We start from the raw sequence: 17,239 nt of genomic DNA, 5'->3' as shown, positions 1-17,239 counted from the left end.
TTTTGCATCTGAGACGCGAGAATACACGCGCTCTGCACAGAAGAAGCTTTGACTTCAGAGCCGCGTCTCCAAGCGTGTGTATCCTGCATGTGAGACGCGGGAATACGCGCGCCTGCCCAGAAGCTTTGACTTCAGAGTCGCGTCTCCATGCGCGTGTATTCTGCATTCCATACGCGAGGATACACGCGCACCCAGAAGCATTGACTCTAGAATCGCATCTGATAGCGCGTCTATGTTGCATCTCAAATACAGATATACACACGCTCTGACCAAAGGGTTGACTTTAGGGATGCGTCTGAGAGTGCGTCTATCCTGTATTTTAGACGCGATTATACACGCGCTAGCCAGCTCTGATAAAAAAATAAATTTTTATTTCTGGAATTGCACGAATTTGTCTTTTTCCTGTGTTTTTTTTTGCAGATGTCGCATCTTGGTTCATCTAGCAATGACTCGGATTTGGATTGCATGAATGATACATTGGGCTTGTTCGGTAGAGGGGTCAATGCATTTTTTGGAGGTTTTCCTAGTAAGGAAGACTTCATGGGAGAGATGATCGGACACCTTGGCCGCTCTCCCACAGCAAACGAGATGTTCAGCGTCATGTTTGGAACGCCTCTGACGTCTTTGCTTGGCATTGCTTCCCAAACACCAAATGTCCAAACTCCAATTGCAGGTACTTCACGTGCAGCACCTGTACATGCATCGGCTGAAGCACAAGCGTCAGTCGACGCACGTGCATTTGCAGAAGCACGTGCATCCAGCGAGGCAGAGGGTAGTCGACAGAGAGGGAGGAGGGAGAGTCGAGGGGGAGGACGAGGCTTGTGTGGGGGTTGCCTAGGAGGTGGCGAGCAATCACTCTCACTAGAAGATCACGTAGAGGAGCATGTATGTCAGTACTATAGAGTTACAGATACTGGTGGCATCTTCCATGATGATGAAGGAAGGGATGTAATGGCGTACATGAGGAGCGTCGTGCATACGACGTATAAAGATTGTTTCGTTTACTTCAAGAATAAAAAAAGCGGCTTGTGGCAGGAGGTGTTGAGAACAGTCCATAGGAGGTACCCAAATCCTGAGGGTCAACGATTCTTGGATGATTAGGGATGCACAAAAGTGAGGGATTTGCTTCATAACAAAAGATCCCACCTCATGACACGCGCCAGGGAGTCACTGCGGAGATAGGAGGAGGGGCGTGGAGCCTATAGCCAACCACCTATATGCCACCACATAGAGTGGAAGAAAGCCAAGAAGAAAGCACTAGAGAAAGTGAAGAGTCGCCAGCACGCAGAGGCGCGACGCATCCAAATGGAAACCATGGGATCGTCGCATTACGGATCGGGCGGCAAAGAGTCGTGGGAGGCAGAGTTTGTAAGTATATTTTGATTTCTAGTTTTTTAAAATTTATATTTCTTTCAACTCTTTATATAATTTGTTCTAATACATTGTGTCTCATAATTGTTTGTATATATCATAATTATTTTGTAGACTACTATCGTTGGTAGGATACCTACTCCTAGAGAGGTAGGTTACCATTGAGGCCATAACCGCCCAGCCACATGACTTCACTTCTATGAGGAGGGTCTCATCACTGAGGAGCAATACAACCAGGCTATGAGGATTCGACAACCAGATGAGATATGTTTTTCTTACTTTCTTATTAAAAGTATAGCTAATTATAACTTTTTCTTTGCAATTGTACGTAAGCAACCTTGATCTTTTGTGTGTGTAGGTGAACCTCGATGTGGAGCATAGCGAGGAGGGGGATAGCGACGCTAGTAGCCATGGTGGTACTAGCGAAGATGTTTCTTCTTCAGATTCGTAGAGGAGCACCATACCTCCTCTATGGCCTTGTTTTCTTGTATATCTATTATCCATCTTTGAGCCTATTTCTTGTGGCCACACTTTAGGTCGCAAGCACTTAAACTCCCCATGTAAATGCGTTTTATCTATAATGAATACATGGATTTTTGTTTTCAATTCTCGTGCTTTCAGATCCATTGTGTTTTTTCCAAATGCACAATTTGATGTATAGGAGGGGAAAAAAAAAACCAGAGAGCATGGTTGCAAAATAACCACATGCTCTCTGGGTTTTTTTTTCCAGTTCTGTTTTGCGCGTCTATCTGCGCGTCTAAATTGCAGAAAACACGCGTTTATAAGCGCATCTAAAATGCAGAGTACACGTGCTAATAATTAAAATTTAAAAAAAGAAATTAAATATCTTTTAAAAAAAGGAGCATTTTTTTTGTTTTGTGTTCGCGTCTATGGGGGCTTGTAAAAGCGCATCTATGGGCGTGTCTATATGCACGTCTAATTTGCCATGTAGACACGTTGGTAGACGCACAAAAGAAATTAAATAAATAACAATTTTGGTTTTTTTATACACTTGTATTCACGCGTGTATATGCGCATCTATTTCTGCGTGTAAAATTCTTCATACATGCGATTATAGACGTGAGTTTGTAGACGCGCAAATAGACGGGCGGGTAGACGAGCCCGTAAGATTTTGTCTCAATTCAAAAATCATGTCTAAAAGTGCGTCTAAGAGGCCTTTTTGTTGTAGTGAAACAACTCAAAAGCTTGAAGCCAACTATTATGGAATTTCCTTTCACATGAGAAGGACCTCCCTTCAGAACATTGTTGGGGTGATCAACATAATCGAATCTCAAAATTTAATGCATTCTTTTCACACCAATTATCTAATCTATCCTTAAAGGACCTTAATTAGAGAGAACCATGTTTCCATGTATAACTCCTATGTGTCCATATGAATAACCACATAGAATACAATTCTTTCATTATATGCATCTTTCATAGTTGTAGAGAATGCCATTCTTTCACTGTACTTATCTTTTACCATTCCTTTGTACCAAAACTTTATAGTAGAGAAATAATCTAGTGGTAATGATATTGGGGGTCCACTTCATCAAGTTGCCAGCTTACAACTCTCAATTAGTGCTAGCTATTGTTGCTCTTAGTGTTGGTACCCTATATTAATAAGCTGTTGGCTTGTGGTTCTCTATGAGTTAGCTAGTGTTACTATTAATAATGGTAAACTTTATTAGTGTCACAACTCTATAGAAACAGAATTTGTATCCTTTTTTATTAATTTGTATATATAATGATTTATTAAATTTATTTCCTTTGCACTAATTAGATATAAAGAAAAGTGCATTGGAGCTGGCCACTGATGAGTGGTCACAGGTTATGGTGGATCCACGCGGTGGGTTAGAGAAAAGATAGTTCACACTTCCACCTATATGGCCTGATTGGCCGCCTGTGACTAGAACTCACGTATATCAGGGTTAGACTCGCACACAGAAAGGATTGATGCCTTGAAGTGTGGGCTAGATCCACCAGAATAGACAGTTACAATCAACAAGATGGCATGATCATGAAATGCTTGTATAATGTGCATGTGTGGGCTGAAAGCTTGAAATGCACATTTCTTTGCATAAGAAAGTCACATGAAGATTCGGATACCATTTTTGCGATGTACACGGAAAAAGCTTTCATATGACACCCATATTGGGGGGGTCCCTAAATTTTAGGAGATCCCTAAATTTTAGGAGGTCCCTAAATTTTAGGAGCCTCGAATTAGCCTAAAAATGCTAGTCCTAAAAATAGGGATGTCATTCTAAAAATAGTAAGTTCTGTACTCTGACTGTGCTTACTAAATTTGGTTGTTTCTATTCTTGACAGTATTCAACCCAAAAAGGAAGGCCATAGAGAAGAGATAAGTGTCAAGACACTTGTCACACAAGTTTCCAAGTGTCCCACCACTTGTCACATCTCATGACATGTGGCTGGACACTTGTCTTGTGCTACTCCACTTTTCCGTTTTGTACTAGCTCTCCCCTCTCCTATAAATAAGAGCTCGTTTTTCTTCATTCAACATCATTTTTCTTTGTTGTAAACTCATGTACAGCACCCACAGATAGCCAGAAACTGGCCCCATCCATCCCCATCATCATCCCCCATTTCTCCATTATCAAATTCCTCCATATTCCCTCTTCTATCACTGTTGTTTTACAAGACAGCAAGCCTGTAAATTCATTACAGCACCTCCTTCTCGAGCTCTTTCTTCCGTTTTAGCTACAAGAAGCAAGCCCTATCCATGTATTGCTGATCAACGATGAAGAAAGGCTGAATTCCCCTTTTTCTTCTCTCATACAGTAAAGAAATCAGTTCTTATCATTGCATAATAGATAATGCATGTGTGTTTGTACATCTTTGCATGATCTTGTGAGAGTGAGAATTACTTCTTCTCACTCTCAGGTTGATTGTAACTGAGCTCTTCCCTAAGGGACTTGGGTTGAGCAGAAATACATTCCTTCGGGGGGGGGGGGATTGCCCATCTTCAACCCTCAATCTTGTCTCCATTACTTTTACATTTTCATGGCTGTAATTTTGTGAGTAATTTTCATTTTCAGCTTTAAGTGTTCATTTTCTTTTATATTAAATCTCGAAAACCAGCGAATATCATAATTGTTAAGCATAATACGTTGTTCGGGGCGTTTACAGTGGTATCAGAGCTTTGGCTCGGTCCTCACCCCCAACACTGGTAGTGCTTACAATTATAAGTTTGTTTGTTTTCAGCCCTTGTATTGAGTGCTTGAGCATATTTTTTTTCTTTAGTCTCAATGGATCAATCGAGTGCTATCCTTCAAGCCATTCAAAGTCTTAGAGAGGAGAATCAACAAATTCGTGAGCAACTTCTCAAACTAGAAAAAGTTGAGAATCCCAAAGAATTCAAGGAAAGAAGCCCATCTACTTCAAGGAGACAAAGCCATACCAATGAAAGGAGCCGATCAAGAAGTCCAACTACTTCTAAGAGGCAGCCCCATTCTACTTCAAGACAAAGAAAGAGATCGCGTCGAAGCTCATCCTCTTCTTCAAAGTCATCTGGCGCCTATTCTGATGGATCCTCTTCTAGTAACGAAGAGTCACACCCTTCTCGTGGAAGACCTCATCATCGTCAAAGGTGTCGACATTCTTCACCCTCGTCTCCATCTTCATCCCCATCAAGCACTTCATCATCTTCAACCTCAAGATCCGAGCATGGACGAAGGCATAAGAAGAAGAAGAAGACTAAGTCACTATCTCAACTTGAAAAGAAGATCAAGTTCAGTATGTATGATGGTTCCCGAAATCCTGATCTTCTTCTGAAGTTTATTCGTCAATTTCAAATTTTGTATGGTCGTGACAAGTATAAAGAAAAAGAAATGATTAAGTTTGCAGCTTTACATTTAATCGACTTAGCCCATACTTAGTGGATGGGGTTGGAATATGATCATACTGCCCCAAAATCATGGCGGTCCTTTGTTCACATGATACAAAGCCAATTTCTTCCTGTTCGTTTCAAAAGAGATGTAAAAATGGAATGGGATCGGCTTTGGAAAAGGAAAAATGAGTCACTTGGTGACTATACCAAGAGATTTTGGGAGCTACTTTTGAAGGTCCAACATTTCAAGAAGATCAGCAGTTCAGAAAAGCTTAGGAAGTTTCAAGGAGGTTTGCATTTTAAACTTCGTACTGCTCTTAATCATTATCATTGTTCTAGTCTTAGGGAACTCATTGACCATGCTGAGACATGGGAAATGGAGCACAATGGCAACAAATCATTCCAAAATAATGATAACAAGAGAGTAGCTGGCAATGAGGAGTATTCAGCCCCAAATGAAGGACAAAAACAGTGGCAAAAGCAGCCATCAAATCAAAAGAAGAAGAAGCCCTATACACCTCCTAATGCTCCTCAATTTCGCTCCAATCTATACCCACAAGCAAAGCAATTTTCCGAAGAAGAAAAGCAACGCTTCATGAAAGAAGGGAAGTGCTTTAAATGTGGACAAACAGGCCACATAGCAAAGCAATGTCCAAACAAGGGACAAAGCAAGGTTTCTGACAACAAGCCTAAGTCGCTAGTGAAAATCAATGCTATCAGTGATGTAGTTGCAAACACAACTCACACTCCAGAGACGTGCAAATTATTAAAAGCTTTGGGATAGTTGCAAGGTAAGCAAGCACTATTCTTGATAGATCTTGGGGCGAATGAAAATATCATTTCCTTGCAATTAGCTAAAGAGCTTGGATTAAAGAACGAAGAGATGGACACTCCGGCAGAAGTTCGCCAAGCTTTAAATGCTGATGAAGGTGACACAGTGAAGACTGTGATACCCTACATTGGCAAGCTCAAGTTTCAAATTCAAGACTACAGAGACGAAGATACCTTCTGTATCGGAGACCTTGATGGTTGCGATGTGATTCTTGGCATGCCCTGGAATCATAGAGTAGATTCAACCATCTTCTCTCAGAAAAAGAAGGTAGAACTCACCAACAAAGGCAAGAAGTACAAGATCCAAGTTGGAGTTTCTGGAGACACCATACCTATGGTAAGCCATATGCAAGTCTCTAGAGCAATTAAGGATTGTGTTCAATGTTGTCTACTTTATGTCACTGATGTAAAAGATAATATGAATGCTGAAAACCAAGAGCAACTTCAGCTCTTGGAAAAGTATAAAGATTGTTTTTCGGAAGATCTTCCTTATCAGCTTCCCCCAGAAAGGCCAGAAGACCATCATATTGATATTATCCCGGGCAGTTCTCCTCCTAATATAGCACCATACCGTGTGAGCCGTCCTCAATAAGAAGAAATCAGAAAGCAAGTCGAAGACCTACTCAACCGTGGGCTAATTAGGCCAAGTAGCTCACCATTTTGTTCACCGGTTCTTCTTGTTCAAAAGAAAGATGGCACATTCAGGATGTGCATTGATTATCGAGCCCTCAACAAAATCACTGTGAAGAATCGGTTTCCTATTCCTAGAATTGATGATATTTTGGATCGTCTAGGAGGCTCAAAGGTTTTCAGCCGCATTGATCTAAAGAGTGGTTATCATCAAATTAGGGTAATACCACAAGATGTACACAAAACTGCTTTCCGCACTTCATACGGTCTTTATGAATTCTTGGTGGTTCCTTTCGGATTAACCAATGCACCAGCCACCTTTAATCGAATGATGGAGCGCATCTTTAGAGAGCATCAACAATATGTCGGTACTTTCTTTGATGATATTCTTGTCTTTAGCAAGAATGAAGAGGATCATCATCAACACTTGGAAATTGTTCTACAATTACTACAACAAAATCAACTATTGGTAAATGGTAAAAAGAGTGAAATTTTCATGCATAAAATAAATTACCTTGGGCATGTCATCTCTTCTGAAGGGATTCAGATGGATCCTGAAAAGATCAGGATAATCCAAGAATGGCCTCATCTTCGTGATGTACATGAGGTGCGATCGTTTCTTGGCTTATGTTCTTATTACCGCCGCTTCATCAAGCATTTTGCACATATGGCTTCTCCAATTCATGACCTTACAAAGAAGAAGATCTCTTTCCAATGGAAGGAAAAAGAGAAGGTAGCCTTCACAAGGCTGAAAACAGCTCTTACTTCTGGACCTGTTCTTATCATTCCAGATCTGGTAAAACCATTTGTGGTGGAAGCATATGCTTGCGGTGATTGTATTGGTGTAGTGCTAAATCAAGAAGGCCATGCCGTAGCCTTTGAAAGCCCCCGTCTAAATGATGTGGAGAAAAGCAAGGAGGTTCTCATCCAGATTATTCCATCAAAGACGGTTACCTTCTCATGAACAATCGCCTTTGTGTCACTCTTCCTGTTCGACAAAAGGTGCTTAAAGAAAGTCATGAACCCCCTTATGCAGGGCATAGAGGGAGGGCAGCCACTCTAAGTGCAATTGAGCGCTACTTTTATTGGCCAACATTACGAAAAGATACACATAACTTCATTGAGGCTTGTCTGGTATGCCAAAAATCCAAATATGATAGGCAGAAGATTCTAGGATTGTTGCAACCTCTTCAAGTGCCCAAAGATCCATGGGAATCTATCACAATGGATTTCATCTTAGGTATTCCAAGAACACCTCAAGGTCATGATATGATTTGGGTCATAATTGATAGATTCTGCAAAAAATCACATTTTATTCCATGTCATAAAACATCGAAATCCGCACAAGCTGCAAGACTTTTCATTCAACATATCTTCAGATTACATGGTATGCCTTCTGAGATCATTTCAGATAGAGACTCCAAATTCACAAGTAACTTTTGGCGTGCTTTATTTGAGAATTTGGGAACCACTTTAAAGTTCTCCTAAGCTTTTCATCCTCAAACTGACGGCCAAACAGAGGTGATGAATCTCACTCTTTTGGATATGTTGAAAGCTTATGTTAGTGAACATAAGTCACAATGGGAGAAATATCTTCCATTATTGGAGTTTGCTTACAACAATACAGTGCACTCATCCACAGGAAAAGCTCCAAATGAATTAGTACAGGGTAAAGTGATTCCTCCTCCAATTATTCGCACTAAAGATAAGATTTTTGCTGCTGATGAGTTTGCTTTAGATTTAAAAACCACAATGGATCAAGTTAGAGCCACTATCAAAGTTGCCCAAGAGCGACAAAAGAAGCAAGCAGATAAACGAAGAAGACCTTTGGCTTTTGAAAAAGGTCAATATGTCTTGCTAAAGTTTGATAAAAGCAAGCTCAAACAAGGTTCTGGTCAAAATTCATCTTTTCCAAAGCTCTCCAGTAGATACTTTGGACCCTTCAAAGTGATTGAGAAAATAAATGAAGTTTCTTATCGACTTGAGCTTCCTGCTCATTGGAAAATACACAGCGCTTTTCATGTAAGTTTGCTAAAACCTTACATAGGTCCAGAACCAAAGGAACCCATTACTGAAGATCCCCTAAAAGTTGAAGAAACAGAGCAACTCTTGGAACCTGAAAAGATTTTGTTTCTCAAGAATCGAACCACGAGAAGTGGCCTTGTGACACGAAAAATTCTTACTAAAATTCAAGAATCTACCCACAACAGATGCACAGTGGGTAGATGAAAAATTCATGAAGGATTACCCAAATATTCTACAGCAATATCAAGAAGCTTTTCAGCTGAGGACAGCTGAATAAAAGCCAGAGGGTTGTCACAACTCTATAGAAACAGAATTTGTATCCTTTTTCATTAATTTGTATATATAATGATTTATTAAATTTATTTCCTTTGCACTAATTAGATATAAAGAAAAGTGCATTGGAGCTGGCCACTGATGAGTGGTCACAGGTTATGGTGGACCCACGCGGTGGGTTAGAGAAAAGATAGTTCACACTTCCACCTATATGGCCTGATTGGGCGCCTGTGACTAGAACTCACGCATATTAGGGTTAGACTCGCACACAGAAAGGATTGATGCCTTGAAGTGTGGGCTAGATCCACCAGAACAGATAGTTACAATCAACAAGATGGCATGATCATGAAATGCTTGTATAATGTGCATGTAGTGGCTGAAAGCTTGAAATGCACATTTCTTTGCATAAGAAAGTCACATGAAGATTCGGATACCATTTTTGCGATGTACACGGAAAAAGATTTCATATGACACCCATATTGGGGGGGGGTCCCTAAATTTTAGGAGATCCTTAAATTTTAGGAGGTCCCTAAATTTTAGGAGCCTCGAATTAGCCTAAAAATGCTAGTCCTAAAAAATAGGGATGTCATTCTAAAAATAGTAAGTTCTGTACTCTGACTATGCTTACTAAATTTGGTTGTTTCTATTCTTGACAGTATTCAACCCAAAAAGGAAGGCCATAGAGAAGAGACAAGTGTCAAGACACTTGTCATACAAGTTTCCAAGTGTCCCACCACTTGTCACATCTCATGTCATGTGGCTGGACACTTGTCTTGTGCTACTCCACTTTCCCCTTTTGTACTAGCTCTCCCCTCTCCTATAAATAAGAGCTCGTTTTTCTTCATTCAACATCATTTTTCTTTGCTGTAAACTCATGTACAGCACCCACAGATAGCCAGAAACTGGCCCCATCCATCCCCATCATCATTCCCCATTTCTCCATTATCAAATTCCTCCATATTCCCTCTTCTATCACTGTTGTTTTACAAGACAGCAAGCCTGTAAATTCATTACAGCACCTCCTTCTCGAGCTCTTTCTTCCATTTTAGCTACAAGAAGCAAGCCCTATCCATGTATTGCTGATCAACGATGGAGAAAGGCTGAATTCCCCTTTTTCTTCTCTCATACAGTAAAGAAATCAGTTCTTATCATTGCATAATAGATAATGCATGTGTGTTTGTACATCTTTGCATGATCTTGTAAGAGTGAGAATTACTTCTTCTCACTCTCAGGTTGATTGTAACTGAGCTCTTCCCTAAGGGACTTGGGTTGAGCAGAAATACATTCCTTCCGGGGGGGGGGTTGCCCATCTTCAACCCTCAATCTTGTCTCCATTACTTTTACATTTTCATGGCTGTAATTTTGTGAGTAATTTTCATTTTCAGCTTTAAGCGTTCATTCTCTTTTATATTAAATCTCGAAAACCATCGAATATCATAATTGTTAAGCATACTACGTTGTTCGGGGCGTTTACAATTAGGAACCAATAAATTGAACAAAAAGATTTCAAATAGAACCCTAGACCACATTCTAAGGTAGCATGCAAAGTGTGATGGGAGTGGATGTTAGCAAATGAAAAGATGAATACATAGGTTTAGTCCATACATATATGATTGCATGGCACATTAGCAAAAAGATGGATATAAATGCTTAAGAGTTGATGTGATGATGATGCTTCCAAACATTAATTGTATCAAGTTGGGTACGGCACCACATGCAATCGTAGTGATAGTTGAAGCTAATTGTATCTTGGCATGCGTCAAGTGTATGTCAAAGATTCTAGCCTTCTAACTTGGTATAGCTTATTGACACATTTGTGCTTATTGGTGTTAGCTATTGCTAAGTTTTTTAATGTCTTTTGTATCTGGGATCGAGTAATTCTAAAATTTCTATGTACGTGTAGTTGACACAATCGATACCAATATTTCAAAAGTCCAATATGTTGAATCAAATTCTACATGTCAAAGCATGCCAACCCAAGAATCTTGCCTCATTTGATATAGGCTTATCATTACATTTATGTACAACATTGGCTATTATTGGATCGTTTGACTCTTATCCACACATTAGGTCAAGTACAAAATTGAAATATTAAAACTTTCACAATTGATAAGTCAAGATCTGATTTGAAAAGACTTAAGAGTGTATGCCTTACTTCTCTCTTCTCACTCTAGAGCCAAGAAAGGTCACTAACAAGAAAGTAAGATTGAAGGATGATCAACTTGAAGGAGAATCCTCAAAAAGAACTAGGGAAGGTCAAATGTGGAAAGAGAAAAGTCTTAGTCTAATTTATAACCATGAGTTGGAAAGATAATCTTGAAGGATAATCCTTAGAAAGAACTAGGAAATCTTGAACATGGGAAGAGAAATGTAAACATGAGAGAGAGAGAGAGAGAGAGAGAGAGAGAGAGAGAGAGAGAGAGAGAGAGAGAGAGAGAGAGAGAGAGAGAGAGAGAGAGAAGCCATGAGTTGGAGAGTTCAACTTGAAGGAGAATCCTTGGAAAGAACTAGGGAAGCTCAAACATAGGAAGCGAGAGGTCTCAATTTATCCCATAGCAATTGATGAGAGAGAGAGAGAGAGAGAGAGAGAGAGAGAGAGAGAGAGAGAGAGAGAGAGAGAGAGAGAGAGAGAGAGAGAGAGAGAGAGAGAGAGAGAGAGAGAGAGAAGCCATGAGTTGGAGAGTTCATCTTGAAGGAGAATCCTTGGAAAGAACTAGGGAAGCTCAAACATAGGAAGTGAGAGGTCTCAATTTATCCCATAGCAATTGATGAGAGAGAGAGAGAGAGAATTCTAGAATATGTATTTGCTCCATAGATACTCAAAGTGGAAGCCATCACATCATGTTAATCAACTATTTCATGTCTAAAGATAGTTTATACTTTCATGGTCACAAATGAGAGTGCTTGCTATGCAACAATTCTATTGACATATTTGCAATCACACCCACTATGGCCTCTTTGTATGAGGAATTTCTAGGCTTAGGACATGTAGACAAACTAAATCCCATATGCACAGAAAGGGAAACTGCTACCCATCTAACAACTATAAAGCATTGTACTTGACTACCACTTTCTGATATATGATGAATGTAGTATCATGATGCTTTCCCATTTCAGTTAGTGTCCTGGCCATTGTCGATCTTATACACAAGATTGTGTTTATGAGTCCAAGTCTCAATCTTGGAATCCTTGTGTAACAAGTCAAGTCATGTCTATGTCATCATAAGCTTAATCTTCCTCTTCGATCCACCATAGCCATTGCCATGCTCTAGATCTCGTGTCTTTTCACAAATTCATCATTTATATTTTCACGATCACAAATGAGAGTGCTTGGACAAACTAATAATTCATGACCATGCATATTCATAACTCATAGATCTATGTAATAAATAGCAATGGGTGGATTTGAAATATATAATGTAACTGTCATTATAATTTAAGTTTCACATTCAATACTATTAATCAAGTTAAATCGTTGTAAAGGTTTGAGTATCTCAAGCCTTATGTCAATAAGAATTGAGTGCTAGTTTGAAGAGACTCGTGGCTTTTTGTGGTTATTTGTTGATAATTGATGGCTTACTAAATAAAGGGATTGAATTCTCTCTCTATCTTACCAAATAGATTCTAAGCCATCAATTATCAACAAATCCACCCATTACTTTCTATTTAGTAAGATAGAGAGAGAATTCAATCCCTTTATTTTTAAAATAAAAGAGCACGAAGGAAAAATGATATTACTTTCTATTTGGTAAGATAGAGAGAGAATTCAATCCCTTTATTTTTAAAATAAAAGAGCACGAAGGAAAAATGATATTACTTTCTATTTGGTAAGATAGAGAGAGAATTCAATCCCTTTATTTTTAAAATAAAAGATCAAATGATATAAACTAACTCTTGCTTCTTATATGATGTAGCACATTCTTCTAACTCATAGGTCTCATTCTGTAGAAGAGCACAAGCCTTTAGCAACTAAGAGTAGCCACAAGGAATGGAAAAATCCGACTATCAAGGATGTACATGTTACTTTCGTAGTAGAAGATACGATAAAGAAGTTAAAAAAAGTAATTCTTTTGAGGAGTTATTCAATTGGTTTTTTCAAAGATAGCTTTAAAGACTGAGGAATACAACAAATGTTTATGAAATCTGAATAGCCAAAGATACCAAGGACTAGCTAGCTTTTAAAATAGTATTTATATCCTAGGTACCTTTCCTCTAGAATGCAAAAAAAATATTCTCTTATAGTTGGCTATAGATTTTATATTTGTTTGTTATGCTACTAAAGCATAAGAGGAGAATGCTAGAAACTATCCAACTCTAAAGGCAGATTAGCCGGGAGCATAGCTAAAATTTGAATGATTGTTGTCTTTTCAAGAAACATTACTTTGTGGGTATTATACTATAATTATGAGTAGCCAATAAGCATTGTAAAATCTTTTATACAAAGAATGGGCCATGAGGCCTCCTTTGAAAAAGTGCTATGTAAAATTGAAAAAATGTGGGGATCAATTCTGGCAAGGTAGTGTCCAAGTACAACATCCTTGATAGAGCTACTACTACTTGATCCTTTGCCTCTTCCCAAGAAATTGTCATCATTTGCAATTTTCAACGGGAGAAAAATAATATAAGATAAGAGAAGATGCAAGAAAAAAAGTGGTGAAAAGAAAATGTAATATAACTTTGGATATTCATGAGAGAAAAACAAAGTATTTTTATTTGATTTTCATCATTCTCTAGTTTACTTGGATTCCATAAGTTAATTGATGGTGTAACCTTCTTGATGTCTTTGAGTTTCTTTAAATATGCTTGACTCATCTCTCCCAAAATTGAAAATTTTGAGTCTTTCTTAAAGCTCATGAAACTCATTATTAGTAATATGTGATTCCTTCTCAGCATTTTTTGCTTTAATCAAACATAAGTCTTAGGTGTATAGATGAACTTGTCATAAAAAACTTGTGTATCTAATAAGAGAAATTCATATTTAGACTTGTGTTCAATATCAATAATGCCATTAGCATATGCAATAACTTCTAAAAAATGGTATTTTATGAAATTAAAGAGCTTTGATATAAAAAAATAGCAAGTAATCCTTGTCTTTGATTGAAAGGTCAGCATAAAGGGTACAATAAGGCTCGATGACAGCTTAGAGATACATGACGGACCTTAGCAGCACTGTTTTCATCAATAATAGTCTTAGTATTAAAATGAGCAACATCTAGATTCTTTGTAATAGATGCCTCTATTTGAGAGTCAATGTGATCCTCCCCATCTTTGTCATCCTCCATCTCCTTGAGCAGACAATAGTTGGAGGATTTTATTGTCTCCAACTATTTCTCATCAGTTTTCATTTGATATTTCACAAGAGTATACATAATGAATGCATTAGACTTCAATAGAAGCCTGCATTTCCTTTCATGGAGCACAAAATTTGAACCAAATTTTTTTCTAAGGAATACCTTCCACACATCTTTGTGAATGATGTCTTCTCTACGGGTGATTTGCTAATAGGTATGTGAATAAAAATCTTTTAAATCGTCTTACACAATTGGATCTACTAAATCTTCAAACTCTGTATAGTCCTCCTTGTAAAAATGTTTACAATAATTTACTACTTGATCTAGATCCCATTTAGGATTGAATATGTTCTTGAAAATCAGAAAAAATGACACTCTAATGTTACTTTGAATAAGAAAGTATAAAAGCCTCTCAGAGGGTATGATCCCTATAATTTGAGAGTGAGGCATGGGATTCTCAATGGGGATTTTCCTTTGCTTTTGATGGAGTCCTTCTTAAAATTTCCACACTTTTTATGGACTCTGGAGAGGTAGTAGAGAGGAAAGTTGGGATAGGGCCTATCTTTCTCTTTGCTGACTCCTTGGATGCTATGGAGGTGACAACCCTTTTCCTTTTAAGACTCACTACCTTGGTAGAAGAAATGGGGAGGGCTCCTAACTCTTCAAACATGAATTAAGAATTTTTGGAGTAGTAAAATGTGAGGTAAGGGATATCTATTGATATAGCATAAGGAGGGGGAGTGTGAGACCCAGTTGGTGCCCTAGTCACATCATAGAGGAAAAGTGGAAAACTAGCCAACAGGACGTGAGGAGAGTCAGTGCAAGACCTAGTTGGTGTCCCAATCGCATCATAGAGGAAAAGCCGAAGATTGCCAAAAGGGCGTGAGGGGAGCCACAACGATGTGAAACAAAAACTGTGGAGAGTATATATGAAGAGTAAAAAAAGCCAGAGAAAAGCTTAAGCGGGTCTCTTTATAGGCACTCTTGACACTTTGCAAAAAATTATCCGTTGGATCCGAACATTGGACATGTGGCAGAAATCTAGCCATTGATCTTTTCTATAAGAACTAGCAATTGGAAATCCTAGCTCGTTTGATGAATAGGAGCTTGACGCATGGCATGCTAAGTGAGCAACTATAAATGATAGATTTTTTTGCATTACATGTCATTCATACTCTAGCTCTTCCATGTGGACCTATGCCTTGTCTCCTTGCAAACTTTCCTCACATTGCAATTAGCTACCCATGTGGTGCAACCAACCTCCTCCTTCACATGGTAAGTGCCATTTGCTTGTGGAATTTTCCTATGGTGTGCTCTTCTTGACGAATTTTTCTATGATGCAATAGGGCTTATTGTGACTCGGTGAATTATCACTCTTGCGCTGTAACAACCATTTGCTCCTAGACTTCCCCTAGGGTGTGATAGGGCTTCATGCAGCTCTATGAAATGAAACCAGCCTTCCTTCTTCAAGAGGGTGGTGAAACTTGATTAAGCACTTAATTATAATAATTAAAAAATTCACAAATTGAAAATGTACACTTTACACTTTAATCTTGGACATTGGATGTCCTATTGGCCCCAAAATTGACACCCCTTTTGGTATCTCTTTAACTTATATTGCAAATGGAAGAAGTATAACTAAGATCCTCTAATCTCCTCCACTAATCCAAGTGCCTCTTGCTATCAAATTGACCAGCAAGCCTCGAAACCAATTTGCCCCTTGGTTTACTTGGGGAGGATTGGCTTTCACCCCACTCCTTAAAAGATAATTTCAGCCCCAAATCTGATATTGGTTGGTTAGCCTCTTGAATCTTCTTGAAATTTCTCAATTTCAATTGCTATAATTCAAGTCATAGACTCTCAATTCTAAGTATGCATCTCAAGATGACTATCAAAACCCTAATTTTTACTATAAATTAGGGTATGCAATAGAGATTGATTGAAATCTCTTTCTCTAATAGCTCAAACTATTGAAAAATACTGAGATGACTTGAGAGATAGTTGGGGGATGAGAGAGAATATTATAGAGAGAAAAATTTTAGAGTTTCATCCACGAGAAATGTTGAAAAACTATAATTGATGGCCTCCTCAAATAGCCATGGAAGGTATCACCTACAGCCCACCAAAAAGACTGCTGCCCCCTCCTAATAGGCTATCATTTGTGTTGAGAAATGAAAAATGATGTATGCTGCAAGAAGAGATGTCCTGAATCCCATATGCACACAGTGAGGAGAGTGGAACAATGCAACTACTATAAAGCATTGTACTTGCAAGATGAGTGATGTAATATGATGGTACTTTTGTTCTTTCAGTTGAGAGTCAGAGTCATCGTCCAACCATAGAAGACTATGTTTATGAGTCCAAGCTAATCAATCTTGGAACCTAATTCACTTGTGTGACATTCTATCTTCAACTCTATGTCTTCATGAGTTCACTCTAACTCTTCAAACCACCATATCCATGCTCTAGATCCACTCTTTTGACATGGTATCAAAGCTCAGTTGGCATGGCCTAGCTCAATCTATCTCTCCTCTCTGTTCTCTCAAGTCTTCTCAACTTCAGTCCAACTCAATGCTAGCTTATGACCTCATTTTTCATCTCTATCTTCACTTAACAGTTTATTGCAGCCATAACCAACAATACCTACCTACTTTGGAGCCTCTAGATCTCCCAAACTAGGCAATATCTACTCAAAGCTTCCTTCTAGACATATCCTCTACACCTCAGGGCACTTCTCTGTATTTAATCATAGCTCAACATTAGCCCCTCTACAAGACGACATTGTAGAAATTCACGCTCATTGTCCAGAACTGCACCTCCTCTAATCGCACTGCTGTTGCTACGCACATAGGCTGTGATTTCCTCTCCGAGCATAGGCCAATCAAAGGTGGGGTAATGAGATTAATCCCCATCAACAAAGGACTCACCAATTGGTTGCCTCTACTACAGGCTGCTATGATTAAAAAAC

General features: G+C 38.7%; 1 protein-coding gene and 1 long non-coding RNA gene across 3 annotated transcripts in view; both read left to right on the top strand.

Annotated features, from left to right (window-relative positions):
- The window catches only part of LOC148033963 (uncharacterized), a 34,993-nt gene that overhangs the window by 6,012 nt on the left and 11,742 nt on the right, over window positions 1–17,239 (top strand). The window contains exon 3 of one of the 2 annotated variants that reach the window (XR_015691478.1): window positions 1,730–1,957. The exons of the other annotated variant lie outside the window; for it this stretch is intronic. This is a non-coding gene — a long non-coding RNA (uncharacterized LOC148033963). Of the gene's footprint in view, window positions 1–1,729; window positions 1,958–17,239 lie in introns of those variants that run through there. 2 annotated transcript variants of the gene reach the window in all.
- On the top strand, window positions 6,100–6,628 carry LOC148033964 (uncharacterized). Its single transcript, XM_087682408.1, has 2 exons — window positions 6,100–6,389; window positions 6,490–6,628. Exons 1-2 carry the CDS (start codon window positions 6,105–6,107, stop codon window positions 6,613–6,615), a joined length of 411 nt encoding a protein of 136 aa, XP_087538534.1. The 5' UTR covers window positions 6,100–6,104; the 3' UTR covers window positions 6,616–6,628.

Source organism: Lygodium microphyllum, chromosome 7 (genome assembly GCF_053477565.2).
Source record: "Lygodium microphyllum isolate KBCC chromosome 7, Lygodium_microphyllum_v1.1.10, whole genome shotgun sequence".
Lineage (NCBI taxonomy): Eukaryota > Viridiplantae > Streptophyta > Polypodiopsida > Schizaeales > Lygodiaceae > Lygodium > Lygodium microphyllum.
The sequence above is the reverse complement of the archived record's forward strand: the minus strand, read 5'-3'. Positions and strand labels throughout refer to the sequence as shown.

What these genes read in the sequence shown, in the direction of transcription:
- LOC148033964 (XM_087682408.1), top strand. Translation starts at nt 6,105, where the DNA reads ATGGACACTCCGGCAGAAGTTCGCCAAGCTTTAAATGCTGATGAAGGT. An exon ending in CTGGAGACACCATACCTATG is followed by an intron (nt 6,390 to 6,489) that starts GTAAGCCATATG and finishes CTGAAAACCAAG; the next exon opens with AGCAACTTCAGCTCTTGGAA.